General features: G+C 36.1%; 1 protein-coding gene across 1 annotated transcript in view; it reads right to left on the bottom strand.

The window, feature by feature from the left end:
- The window catches only part of COG5 (component of oligomeric golgi complex 5), a gene marked incomplete at both ends in the record, with an annotated part of 182010 nt that overhangs the window by 46901 nt on the left and 119952 nt on the right, over positions 1–15157 (bottom strand). Inside the window, 3 exons of the mRNA XM_079542014.1 lie at positions 465–546; positions 13595–13672; positions 13769–13881. Of these exons, the coding sequence (XP_079398140.1) occupies positions 465–546; positions 13595–13672; positions 13769–13881 (273 nt within the window). The remainder of the gene's footprint in view (positions 1–464; positions 547–13594; positions 13673–13768; positions 13882–15157) is intronic.

The following is a 15157-nucleotide window of genomic DNA, read 5'->3' as shown; positions in this document are numbered from 1 at the left end:
AGACAAGACATAATTTTAAAGAAACTCAGCTCCTATTTACAAGGTACGCAAAAACGGCTAAAATCAGTCTTTTGCAACTGATGAGCTCTCAGCAACTGAGGAATGTATAAACTGCTTTTTACAATCAAATTACTACTTACGATTTCAGCAAACTCATTCACTTTGGAAAGCATAATGTGATCCCAAATGTTTTTACATCCATGTACAGTAGGCCTAAATATGGGCTTTTATTAGATTATGACTGCTTAATGGAACAGAAAACATTTTTTATTTTTTTTTCCCAGGAAACTCAATTACAATTTAGGAACGTTTGGTTATAAAACCACAAAATTATAAATTCACAGACCCAGCACTAAGTGAACCACTGCTGTTAGTAGAGGACATAATGAGCAAATAACTTATGGAAATGAGAGATTCAAAGTAACTACAAAATACATTACGAATCATTTATACTGAATACTTACAGTCTGTTGCAGACTGAAACTGAGAGGAAAGAGTCTGAGTTACTGCAGTCCAAAATTTGTACAAAATATCAGACTGTCCATCCTGATAGAAAGGGAGAAAAGAAAAGGTTTCAGAGCAAACTCTTTCCAAAGAATCTTAAATGCTGCAAATGCTTCCAGTCACCGTCCTTTTACCAAAAGTAAGTAAATGAAGTCTGGAAAGTTTTTCTCAAGTTTAAAACTAGAAAAATTGCTTGAGAAACAAAAATAAAAGCTTCGGTCATCTCTCAAATCTTTTCCCTTATAGTTGGGAGAAACACTCCCAGCTCTCTGGCCATCAATCTTTTGGAAAAACGTATGAATGTACAAAGAAACAGCACACCTTGGAACTGTATTAGAAAAAACCTCTTTGCATTGCCATGACTTTCTCATTCAGTGGGATTCCCATGCTGACTAAATCACAGCAGTTACTGATATGACATGTTTACAGATAGCAATCAGGAATGAGAACTAGTCCATGCTGCTCTGGTTTGCACAGAACAGAATTTCCAGTTCCAAAACCCTCAACAACCAAAAAAATACACTGAACTTCATTTGGCTCTTCACCACCTTGTGTCAACAAGGTTTGCTGACAGAAATGGAAATGAGGTAGCATATTCTTAAAGAAAAGACATATTTGAAACCACAAGCTGTTAGTTACTCCCCCCTACCACTTATAGATCAAATCAAACATTACAGTATGGTTTCCATTTCTCTCTTTTGCTCTCTTCTTCTCCGTGCCTTTGAGGTAGAAAAAGTTGCAAGAGGTGATGGTGAGCATTCTATCCTGCTCCCTAGATAGGTGCCTGGGCAGCTGTGTTTTAGTCAGAAAAACACAAAATGTTTTGGAAGAGACTTTAAAGACCATCTAGTTCCAACCCCCCATTGTGGGCAGCAAAACTTCCCATTGCACCAGGTTGCCCAAAGCCCCATCTAACGTGGCCTTGAACTCTATATGGGAGAGGAAAGCTCTCAACAGAACATTTTTCTTCATATACCCATGCAATATACTGACCTTCTGTGTAAGTTTACCAATTTGAAGAAATCACTAACTATGCAAAACGTGCTCAGAAAGAGCAATGATTATAGATGTCAGCAATGCTAAGAATTTTAGGCTGGTGCTTGGCTGTTTCTGTTCTGATTCACTCTGAAAGATCAACGTTTTTAAATCAAAGCACAGCATTCACATCTAAAGATGCATTTAAGTAAAGGGCTTAACACTGAAATCTCTGTCAAAGATGGATGCATTTTCTGAGCTTTCCTTTTGGTGTTGCCTGTGACTTACTATGAGAAAAGTGTAAAAACAAAAAACCAAACCAAACCACATGTTCTTGTAAATAATATAAACTCTTTCAAATATAAAAGTTCAGTCACTCCAAACTGAATTACCACTCAATATGACAGAGGAAAAAAGCACACACTATTCGCCTGCATTGGTCAAAGCAATGAGAGCCTTCAGAATGCCCTACACTAATAGGGTACCACTGCATTCAATTCGAACATCTGGTCATTGAAATATTGCAGGTTCAAGTTCAAGTTTTCAGTTCAAAAACCATCACCTTAAAACCTTTATATAAAACTTGCAAATCAGTGAAAAATAAACTGAAACATAATAATTTTTTAAAAAAATATCAGATTATCAGACAGAATGCTTTCACAAATTCTGAAGTTTGTGAACTTAGAACGAGTCTGGTTTGCACAGAACAGAAGAATTTTCAAGAAGTTTCAAAAACCTTAGCAGCCAAAAAAATACACTGAACTTCATTTGGCTCTTCACCACCTTGTGTCAATAGGATTTGCTGACAGAAGCGGATAACTCATCCAATCCTACCCCTTATATAAAGATAGGGGGTAGGATAGACAAAGAAGGATAAAATCTGTGGATCATGTTAAGAACTGACATGAGAGAATGTCTTTCTGCTGTTGGGTATCCAGGATGATGGGAGGATCATATCTGAAAAATGTATGAGAATTAACACAGAAAACTAACATCAACATGAATGATGGAATCTCATTTGTGACTGCCTGAGGACACTTACGGATTTAGAAACCAGACTAACCAATTTCATAGCTGTATTTGTGTTTTCCGTAAAACTGTAGTTGATTTTCATATATGGGAAAAATAAAATAGTAATATTGGACAGAAGGTGCACTGCACAAAAGGTCTTCTTTTGGATAAATCGATTATTATAGCATGAATGTGAAATTACTCAGTTCTTCACAGTTTCATATTTAAAATAAATGAGCCTTCACACGAGCTATAAAATAAATTAATTAGCTTTCATACTCTCTATCCCAACCTGGAACAATACTTGCCTATTCAGCATGGTAACTCAATTAAATTTCTAAATCATCTAATGGATGTGGAAAAATACTTATAGGCCACCTTCAAATAACTTACTTTCATTACTGTAATCACCATCTACACCTCTATCATAGCTTTAGCACAAAATACAATGATGAAATGTGGTCTTGAAAACAAACTTGCATACTGTCCGTCCACATCATTCTTACTTGTGATTCAGACTGTGACAAGTAACAGTAACAAAAACCTGAAAACGTTTAATATTGGAGGGAAAATATGTAACATTTGCATGTAACTATACATCCACATATAATATATATAAATTCAGACACATATACATATGTATTCATGTAAATATCTGCATAGTAGCCACAGCTGTGCCAGTTAAGTTTCTGCTCATTAGCTTGTGTCTCTAGACCTGGGTAAATGGTATTAATTAAGTCATCAAAATTTTGCAATTATCAAGGCTCCTTTGTCTTGGCTATCCAACTGTATTATGTATGAGGAAATAGAGTGGAAAAATACATGGAAAATTCACAGATTTTATAGTGACTCACGACTCAGTCAAAAATGTTTAGGGGACAAAAAAGGTTAATGTCCCATTTTCAGAACAATTGAAAACACTACCTAGGGTGTTATTACCAGTTGTTTCAATAATGTGACTGGTGAGATTTCACTTTGTCCAGTGCTGAGATGTGGCTGCTCAGGAGGTGAAATACAACTGCTGGTTAGTAGTACAAAAAAGATCGCGTAAGAGTTTGTGGCAGGAACTGGAGAATACTTTATACTTTTGCCTACATGAACACTGGAGAGCATTTAAGTGGGAGGACTACAGCTACTAAAATGAGAACACAACAAGGCATTAGCATCAGATACTCCTGCTGGGGTATAAAAGTGTGATACGCAACCATGATCACTCAGAAAACATTTATTTATTTTGTTTAAACCTGAAATTTCTTTGCTTACATATTACCTAAGTATGTTATTTTCTTATTACAGGTACTTCACTGCTTATTTTTTAAAGAAAGTATTTTAACATATTACTTCTGTGCTGTAGATCACAATGGAAACTGTAATTTAACTAATAAAAATCTAATGTGCAATTCTGTTTGACAACAATCAATACTGAAAAAAAGGACACACACAAAAAAAATTCCTAAAGGAATGTTTTACTGTAGCTTAGTGGAAAGACTGAAGGAACGTTCCCCTCTCCTGGACAACTTCTTCAAGGAATTATAAAGACAGGCAGGATGAAGGAGAAGAAGAAAGGGCAGTCAGCACTGCTTGCCTGAAATGCACACAGCAGATCTACAACTCATTTTATCGTAATGGTAAGCTTGTAAGCCTTCCCCTATGTTTCATATAGCACAGTGAGCGACATCCCACAGAATATCAGAGAAGAACTGCTCTTTTGGGCTCTTCACTTTCAGAAGCCGTAATCCAACTGAAATTGCATTCCTGTCATCTTTACTTCCACAGTGTGTGTGTGAGCAATGAATTTGGTCCTCCACTATACTTACACCAAGTCTCCTCACTGGTAGACAAAATGTGGGAGTACTGAGTGCACTCACATTGTGATTAAATGTGCAGAAGTGATTCTCTTTGGTGCAAACCTGTCTTGTGTCTACACTTGATGCCTTTCAGTGCTTGGTGTCTCAACAGACTGTCACTATTCTGTAGATACACAACCTCATCACTAGCTTAAAAAGAACCATCTCTGCAATTAAACAGCATTTGTAGCACATCATCATATTTCTGTAGCAGAACCCACAATGATGTGCTAATATTTTTCATCAATTAACATTCTGAGACTTTAAATTGGGAATGTTCCATTTCTCTTACGAAAACTGTGTAAAACTAAAAGAAGCTCTACCCTCCCCAAAATAAGAACGCTTGCTTTGAAATCTAGTCACAGGCAGATTAACATCTTGTGATACAATCCCTTGTAGCAGGAGCAGCTGACAAGATGAGTAATGAACTGCATCCGATTATCTTTTCAGCTCTGTGGCAATCATTTTCCATCAGCTTTTTATTCCATAACCAACAACACTGGATAAAGATCACAATTCTGTCATATTCTACCCCAGCCCCCATCAGAGGATATGTTTAATAACGCAGAAAACACACAAACATTTGGAAGCTAAGAGGTCTAATGAGATAGTCTAACATTACTGTTATCTGGGGCAAAATTGCTCCATGTGTTTATTGCATTGTATACCAAAATTCTTACATAATTTGAAGTCTTTCAGAAGGAAATTATTACACCTTAGCACTTAATATAATGCTGTTTCCTTTTTTCATATGCAGTATATTCTTTACTCAACAAAAGAGTCTTAACTGTGATTGATGGTATCTAATACTCAAGACAGGCAAGATTCAGGTTGACATATATATATTTTTCCCATTTTAATGTACAACTGAATTAAACATACAAGCACTAATTTCAACCAACTACAGAAATAAAATGGCAAAACAGGATTTTTACCCAAAATCCGATCCATCCTTCATTCTGATCTCACAGTAGGGAGAATCCACACAGAAATCATAATTTGCACCACTACAAATGGGCTTGGATCAGCCACAGAACTTTTTTTTTCCATAAAAATCCACGGTGAAAATGTTCCTTTATCTGAACTACTCTGAATAAACTAGTGATCTATTTCTTCTTGCTGAGAATCAAAAACATTGTCTCTGCTGTTCCCGTGCCCAGTGACCACTTTCTTTCCCAGAACTAACAGAGCTGATCAGGCACTCAATTTAGCAGCCTCTATGCAAATTTGCAGGTAGTGAAAGGTAGCTGGGCTCTGTCTTCCTCTTGTCAATTCTTCGCTGATAGAATAAACAGAACAACTGCCCACTAACATCAACTAGAGTAGCCTTTTGCAATTCTGAGCTACTGCACAGCAGTCAAGAACTTGGGAAATAAACATGCTTTTGAAAAACATATGAACTATAAGCAGATAGCTACTTCTGAAAATATTATTCCCAGGAAATCAAACTGCATCTGTGTAAAACAGAAAAACACAACATATTCCAGTCTGATCCACCCACTACAGTTTTTTAATTTTTTTAATTCTTATTAAAAAATAGGTACTCAGTCACACACTCCATTCACATAGGAAATACTTTTTCATGGAAATTACACACATAAATCAGAGAAAACAAGTCCATTAGGATGGACCACAAATGGCAATTAATTTTCTCAGTAGTAGGGCTCACTTTATTACTGCAAAAAAGCCATTAGTGTAAGATATAATTCAACAAATTTTACCCTCATCGGAATAATACATTCAGGCAGATTGTTTGACTTTCATTGTATTTCTTATTTACATGAAATTAAGAATGTTCTTAAGAGCTTTGCTGAACCAGCGCCATAATCAACAATCAGCAAAAATATGTTTTCACTTCAATTATTTAGTTTTAACTATTACCATGAAATTACTGTGGTCAATACCATGCAATGATATGCTGAAATTTCCACCCCTGAAAGTTCTTCTTTAGACTAAACTACTAGGAATGCATGATAATGCTGAATAATGACAGGGCCAGGAGACATTTGGATGTGCTGATTCATCCTTCTCATTTGTCTCAGATCAAGAAAGCTCATCCCAACATGCCTTGTGCATTCCAGGCAAACACTGATTAGCAAACTGTATTTTAAGATAAGGGTCTCTTAAGTAAATGTTCCTACTCTAAAAAAGAAAATGGGGTCTTACAGAAACATAAACACAGGTAAGTATGCAAGTTTAATATTTAATGGCAAAAGTTCAGCAATCTTGATAGCCTAGCTCAGAAAGAGCCTACATTTAGTAGATGTTGAATTAAAAGCAGCCTAGCAAACCTTTCCAGAAGAGATTCTAGGCCACACATCAACAATTCTATGCTTATAAAAAGCTGAGATTAAGAGCTTCAAGAAAAAGGGCTGTTATAGCACACAGAGACTGCAAACTGCTATCTTCTATGCAATGCCTTATGTTAAGAATTGATATATTAGTATGAAATGAAGAAGAAAAATACATGCATACTGGCATATTAAAAATCCTTTCTTTTTCCCAGTAGTCTCTCAATGAGTCGTATCACAGATTGTAGGCTGTCAAGTCAGGAGTGCAAAGTGACACTATTACTCAGCTGTACAGATTGAAAATTTAGGTGAATGTTCCTTGTTTACCAGATCACAAGATTGTCTTCACTGGGAAAAAAAAAAAAACAAACCACCACACTAACAGAATCCAAGTGCTAGAACTCCCCACTTACATGGAATGAGTTAATTTCATAGTTCAAAAAGCATAACCCATCTTCCGCTAATAGCTACTATTAAGTTAATAAACCAACAAATAGTAGTGAGTGAGTACCAGTACCACAGGAGGAATTATATTTGAAGATTTGTATCCACCGTTATCCTACAATAATATCAATGTCTCAGCTTGGAAACCTGACTTAAAGTTACCTCAAAAATAAAAGCCAAACAATTTATCCCATTTAGATAAAAACCTACCAAGCTCCTCATTAACTTTGCTGTTATAGAAATGAACTCTTTTGAGCTGTGTTCTTTATATAACTATTTGGCATCTGACATGAAATCTAAATTCAATGAATGAGAAAGAAAATACCCCCTTATTTGGTATTAGATAGGAATGCAATAAAATGCTGAAAAGACATATACTTATTTTTACAAATGTCTCTATTTCCTCCACACTGTAAATTTAGAACTAAATGAGTATAATTTCCCATCTGTGAATTATCATATTTGTGTTTGTCTGAAATAGCTATTCCAACATTTAAATAATAAATCTGACCCACTGATTCTAAACTGGCTTCCCCTTCATGACAATCTTTTCCAATTTATTTTTTCCTGTAGAAATTTTGATACTCTGAATAGAATGTGGAAAATATCTTTATTGTGAAGACCCTTTGAAATGTAAAACAATAAACTGAATATTACCATGCAGCTAGTTGCTGCAGGCTCCTGAAATCAGGCTTTGCATACTAATACATACAGTGCTCTCTATCTGTAATCAAAGGCCATAAGGAAATATAGGACTCAAGAACACTGTTCTAACAACAGAAGACATTTAAAGGACAGTGTAAATACTTTTCCACCAATAAAGCAAGAATGCAAATGATTCAAGAATTCTGTACAGCAAGATCTTATGGGACAGAAATAAAGAAATCTATTTGCACTATTTCTATAGCAACAACATAACCAAATGCTAGACTGTGAACAAAACACCATCACACTCACACTGCACTCAGTAGTGCAATCAATTAGTAAAGAAAGAGAACAGATCAGTGCGTCAAATAAACCTTGTCCAGCTTCTCAAAGTAGTCTAGATTAAATTTTAAAAAAGATCAGGGCATATGAATTTTTAACATTGTCTACATTAGAATGTTGTAGGTGAACACATGCCAATAAATGACATCATGACTTTAAAAATGACCTTGATTTTTTGTTTTACTGTAGGGCATAGAATTTAATTACAGTGTTGATCACCTTATATCAAGGTGTAATAGTTTCTAGACTTCCAACAATAGAGCAACATTTTAAAAAGGTCTCTTTATGCATCAGACAAAAGAAACAAGATCTTTTTTTCTTTTTTTAAATACTAGCTTCTTAACTAGAATATAAGAAGCGTGCTTTTTCCCAATTCCAATATAAGAATTCCTATGTGACTCCTTAGAAAAATGCATCTGCAAGTAACAAAAGTACCTAGGTCTTAAACAGTGTCCTCTATCATCAAAACTACTTAAAAAAACATTAATTCTTCCACGCTTCTGCAACATATGCATCAACTGGATGTAAATGAAGTCAGTGTTTCCAAAAGCCAGTAACTACCCAAGGGACTTGGCAGCTGCTTTCTGCCCACAGAACTGATTTAGTATGCATAGCTGTAACTCTACACTTTCACCTTGACTGTAATGTACCTCACCCAGGGATGAAGGGGTAGTTTGTTATCATGTCCATTCAACCCCAGTGCCTCAGGTTAAGACTGACAAGAATGGATGATAAAAGGTGACACTGACATCAAATGTATTTTTTTTCTAATAGTAACCTGACTGTAGTCTAGCTGACTTAATAATTTTCAGTTATGTCTGGACTACAATCGGCACAGACCCCAACAAAATTGAAGTGTAAATGAGCATAGGTCATTAGAATCTACCAACCAATGCAGCCTTGACACCATTTAGAGCTGCACATTTCTGGCAAACAGAATTAAAGTCCTAGAGAAAACGCAGTGTCATTAGAAGACCATTACATGGGCTCTGTTCCTCCCATCTGAATTAGAACTGAATTACTTTTAACAAGGCTGGCTGCGGACACGTGGATCCATTTAGAACAAGAAGTAAGACTCTTTAATTAGTAAAAGTTGTTTTTGTTTTTGCTTTTTTTAAAGAGAAATCTTGCAACAGAAGTCAGCAGGAAAATCTGTAGTTTTGAAATTTACAGCATCTTTAGTATGTTGGGGATGACAAACCTGCTCATTCACCTGTGTTCAGATCTCCCCAAAGTGTCTTGCTAATGCTTAAATAATAAACAGAAACCACAGCAGAAATGATGCACCAGAAGAAAATAATCCAACTCTGCTTCTACAAAATATACTAGAAAATAAATCACATGCTTGTAATAATAGGTGAAAGATTATTCTGTGAATTCAAGTAAGGCAGTAATTAGATTATTTTTAATTTTTTCCACTTAGGATTATTTTAATTGAGTCAACTGAATGTGAACATGTGATGTTAGGATGTGAATAACTTCAAAGCAGTGACATCTTTTTAACAAGTTTGGACAGGAGAGAAAAAATAAGGTGAAACGTAAGTTTTGGGAAATAAACACTTATATTTTCCATTTATTTTCCTTATCTGATGTAATTGTGAGGACATTTCCTTCTGTATCGTTAACACCTCGTACTGACAGTGCTGACAACTCAAGAAAATAGCCTGCTTACTCACCAAGCATTCACCAGGAGAGGCAATGATATAAGCCCTCCACAAAACACAGAATAACACTCCCTGTAACTCTCAGCTCCCTCTTTTACCCAAAGCCTTACATAAATGACAGGTTTTGCTGTCTTCCTGAGCTGTTAACAAATGTGGACATCAGCTGATCAAAAGGGATCAAAGGCAGCTCTGCTCTCTCACGGACAGTGCCCTTCTTTCCTGACCTCTTCCCATTAGTGACAAAACCCAGCTCACTCTACCTATTGACCAGCCCAACACCCCCCAGACAATCATTTGTCACTTTCGGGGTTGTTTCTCACTTTGCAGAACTTTTCACTGATGCCTACGTAGGAGTGACAGAGCCAAAAGAGATAAGGATCAGAGTTCATTTCCAAATCTTCCACAAGGGGCTAGGAGAGATTCCTATCTCCAATTAGGAAACTGGCTGTCATAGGATGATATGCTCTGCTGTGATTTACACTGAAGTCAATTGTGGTTTAGGTATTAAAATAGCTGAAGCACAATTAGTCACTACACATAGAGAAATAAAGCAGAGTAAACTGGAGTAACCTATTAGCTCTTTGAAGGTAAATTAAGCAACTAAGAGAAGTGATTAAACTAGCCCAACATTAGGTGAACAAAAATATCAACTTTACGTTGTTTAAATTATGTCTGACCCTCAAGAGTATGAAAAAAAATTTTTCTTTAAAAAAAAATCTTTTTTAAAAAAGTACATAATTAAATCTTCTTTCCACAAAACCATAAATCAGAATTTATGAGTTCTGAATTCTTAGCTTTGCTTATGAACTAAGATCTAGTCATTAAAGAAGTCTACTCACAGACTAGGGGGAAAAAAGAAGTCAATTCAGTCTTAAGTGTATCTCTCCTTTAAATATCTCCAGGTCATTTTTTAGGAAATGCACATTATAGTTTCAGTATTTACAGATAAAAAATTAATTTATATTTCATTACTAGTATGAAATGGGACAAGGTACTATCACGGCACGTGTACTTTTCAAAGGAGATTTAAATTCCTTTGCACTCATTTCATGCTGTGGAAGAGGACAAATGTGAGAATCCAGATGTGCAAAGGGGAGAAGTGGAACAAACAGGAGCGTAAATTCCATCTGCAGATTCTTTGTGGTACTCATGCAAGTCTGGGTATGCCAACTTTACTCTTGACCATATTTAACAGTGAAAAAAAAAAAGAAATTGAATTCTGTTACTAAAAAGAGAAACCACAATATAGAAAAGATGTGGGTACTGTCATTGTCCTGATGCTGACCAGCAGTACTTATAAATTTATAAAGTTCTATGCCTCAGTTTCTCTATCAGTCAGATTTTTTAGTTTTACTGTTTTTTTTTTTTTTATGTTGTTATTGTTTGTTTTCTTTTCTGTTGATTTTGTGAATCCTTTAATTAATTTGTTGGTTTTGTTTTTTTTCACTATTCTTTGGATACTTGGATATAACAGGGTACAACGCTACTGAGAATGAGTATGGTAACAGGTAATTAAAAGGCCAGAAAGCACACTTTTGAGATCATAACACAAAATTAGGAAAATGCAGGCAGCGAAGAGAAAGACAAAAAAAAATCCTAATAGAAAAAAAGACAACGATTGAAAAAAGAAAAAGCAAGTTGCTTCCAAGGACTTGTGCTTTCAAAAAGCTGGGTCTCCTCTTATTCTTCCTAGGACGATACTTAACACTGCAGTAATCAAAACAAGGAAGCAGATGGACAGGCAAAGTGGTACTGCAGCTGCTGCAGAAGATGACTATAATCATAATGTTGACATCAGTAACAGTAATTAGTGCACAGACTGTAGAATGGATGATTTTTTCCTATCTTCTGGTGTGGGCATGCTGCCCTGGAGAATGAATTTAATGTTAGTACCTTTAGTTTGTTTTGTTCATTTGCTACATTTATTAATGAAATTGAATATGATAAAGGAAATACAACTTTTCTGCCACTACAAAGCATCTTCTGTAGAAAGTGTATTGTTTCAGTTAGGATTAATAATAGATGGAATCTTCATTTGTAAATGGCAAATTACCACTTTCTTACTTATTTCTAATTTCAGTGTACACAACAATCCACACTCTCCCATCTGGCTACCTGCACGTACTTTCCTAAATTTCAGCAGCATCTAGTTTGTGTCTGACTTTGTCTAAAAAACAGCTGTACTGTATGGCATGACTTCACCCATCTGTAGGCTGGAGCCATACCTTTTTGGTAGTACCGTGTCATGCTAGGAGAGTTTTTGTAGACCTGGACAAGGATGTACCAGTGCTCCTTAGTTAAGGTTCACAGAGAATGACAACCATCGCCAAAATAGCTGTTGAAGAGTAAACTCACTGAACATGAACAATTGTGGGTAAAGAAACAGATGGACTTCATTTGGGAAATACGATTTGTCACTTAGATGTAATCCAGTGATACAAAGTCTGTGGGAAGGAAAGGTCACAAAAGGTAACATGGAATGAGCCTAGCACACCACAGCCCTAAAGCTTTTTATCTTCCAGTCAACTTTTTTCCATTCTGCATCTAGCCTCTTTTGAAATTACTTTTGCATGTTTAATTTTTCTCGAGAATGATACAAGATTTTCTTTGGCTTCCCTTTATTACAATCCTCAACAACTGGGAAACCTCCATCCTTTTTTCAACTGCTGTTCTACCAAGGAGGAGAATGAAAATGAGAAGGCACAGGGTCAAGATGGGAGACAGTCGTAGACATTGCTAGTTCATTTATCTCAGCTCATTTTCCACCCCAGTTTTTCCAGAATCTTCCAGAGTTCCTCCTTCTGTCTCCAGGTTTCTAAGCTTCTCTTTAAAAAAAAAGCTAATCTACTGAATGACATGCAGTAATAGCTGTTTTTGCCAAACCAAACATTAAAAAAAAAAAAAAAAAAAAAAAAAGCAGCTAAACTTTCTAAGCTTTTTGAGCTGTGGATTATGTTGTTGTTAGGTTTGTTTTCTGTGTTTGCTGTTTTTTTTTTTGTCGTTTTGGTGTTGCTTTTTTTTTTGTTTTTTTCAACACAGAAAGAGGATATTAAATCACCCCACAGAAAAGAAATGCTCTATGCAACACCTTTTGGAGCTCGGTTTAATTGACAGATCAACTTATACACTGTGCTTAACCTCCACTGGCTGCTCTTACTGTTGAGAAGACCAATTTGCATGTGAACAGTTTCCCCAGTGTATTTCAAAAATTAAATTCATGTAAATTAAAAATCCAGTGATATACATGGAAAAAAGAGATGTCTGCGTAAACACATCTTTTGTTTTTGTTTCCTCTCATCTACCAAGGTTGATGAAAGAGCTTCAGAAGCTTCAGCTACTGTTCCTAACACTGAAAGAAACCATTAATCAAATTATCCCAAATACGAATAGAAAACAATGAAATTGAATGGAAAGGAATAGGTATTCAAAAGAACAGCCGTGATTATTTTTCAAGGAAAATATTGCCAAGAAGTAGAGAAACAGATGGCTGAAAGTGTTAGACGAAGAAACATTTTTCTATGCTAAACTAACAGACTTAATTAATTGCTCAAATCACATGGTATTTTATGGAATGACATTAATGATCGGTAATAAAAACTGACAGTGGTGCCTTATCAGCTCCCTTTAAAGAAAACAAAAGAAATTATTGTAAAAATAATGTTTCTACCCTACAGATGTAATCCAAAGACCATAAATAAAGCTTTCAGCGTTACTTTGACTTCCAGTGCTTTCCCATTACTATAATTATAGAATTGTTATCAAGATCTAAAATTTCAAACAAAAGCATTCTCTCGTGGTGATTTCCTTATCAAAATTACTAAAACATACTGATAAATTAAATTAAATTAAATTAACTAAATTGGAACTTTACCTTAACTATTTCCTCAATGAAGCAGACATGTGAAATAGGATCTCTTTTCTTTGCCAATAGTTTCTGCAAGTGCTGCACCTGTAAGAAATAATTAATTGGGAGGAAAAGTGCCATCTTCAAATATCTTATATACGAAACTGCCTCACAAGCAATTAGGAATTAGCTGCTGAGTACCTGTCCACAAGCAGCACAGATCTGATCCATGAGTTTCTCCATGTTGGTCCAGAGAGCTGCCCGAAAAGCTGCTGTGTTCCCAGGTGTTGGCATAGCAGCTCTACCAGGGCCACCTACATATGTTTTAAAAACAAATAATAGCACAGTTCAGATTTCACATGTGAAACATAAAATACATAGACTGGCATAAGAAATTTCCTTTAAAAAAGACCAGAGCTGCCTACAGTAGCTGTGAAACAAAGCTTTGTGAATGGCTTTGGCTGCTTTAACTTCTAAACTTCAATCAAATGCTAAAGTTCAACAAGGATAACTCAAGGTTAATCACTATTATCTGTTTTACTGATTCATATCTCCACAGAAACATCAATGGGCATGCTGCAGCATGTAATAGTAAGACATAGCCATCCCAGCTCAGAACTTAAATGTACAGGCGAACTGAAAGAAATGAAATTCCAGCTGAAGAGCATGCAACTTCTATACCATCAATCTCCTTGAGGGGGCTGTATTTCTTTATTATGATAGTGATCATATTTTCAGACCCCAAAATTGCTGCAAGTTTTTTAAAAGTGTTAAATTTTCACCACAGCTAATCCTAGTTATCATTTCCAAGCACATGAAAGAGCAGAAAATCATCAGGAGTCGTTAGCATGGTTTCACCAATAGGAAGTTATACCTGACCAACCTGAAATCATAAACCTGATGAATGAAAGCAGTGGGTATTCTCTATCTAGACTTCAGTAAGACTTTTGACATTGTCCCCTATGAGATCTTGATAGATAACCTGCTGAAGTATAGGTTGGATATGTAGACAGTTAGGTGGATCAAAAACTTGCTGAATGAACAGGCTGAGATGATGGCAGTAAGTGGAGCAAGTCTAGCTGGAGTCTAGTAATGACTAGAGAATCCCAGGAGTCAATATTGGGTTCAGCCATGTTTAACATCTTCATAAATGATCTAGGGAATGGGATAGAGCAAATCCTGAATAAATGCACAAATGACACAAAACTGTGTGGAGTGAGCACTGCTTTTGAGAAACAGAACAACGGTGGGCCATTCAGCTGCAAAGCAGCTCCGCAGAAAAGGAGCTAGAGATATTGGTGGACACCAGGTTGAACATGAGCCAGAAATGAGCCCTTGCCACAAAGAAAATGTTTACAGTATTCCTTGCTGCATAAGGAAAAGTGTTGCCAGCAGGTCAAGAGAGCTAATCCTCCCCCTATACTCAGCCCTGGTGGGCCATAGATAGAGTACTGTGTCCAGTTATGGGCTCTCAAGGACAAAGAGAGACACGGACATACTGGAAAGAGTTCAGGTAAGGCCAAGCTAATGAAGGGATTGATGCACTTTTCCTACAAGGAGAAGCTGAGAGAGCTGGGACTGCAGTCTGGA

This window comes from Tetrao urogallus, assembly GCF_951394365.1.
Source record: "Tetrao urogallus genome assembly, chromosome: 1".
Lineage (NCBI taxonomy): Eukaryota > Metazoa > Chordata > Aves > Galliformes > Phasianidae > Tetrao > Tetrao urogallus.
The sequence above is the reverse complement of the archived record's forward strand: the minus strand, read 5'-3'. Positions and strand labels throughout refer to the sequence as shown.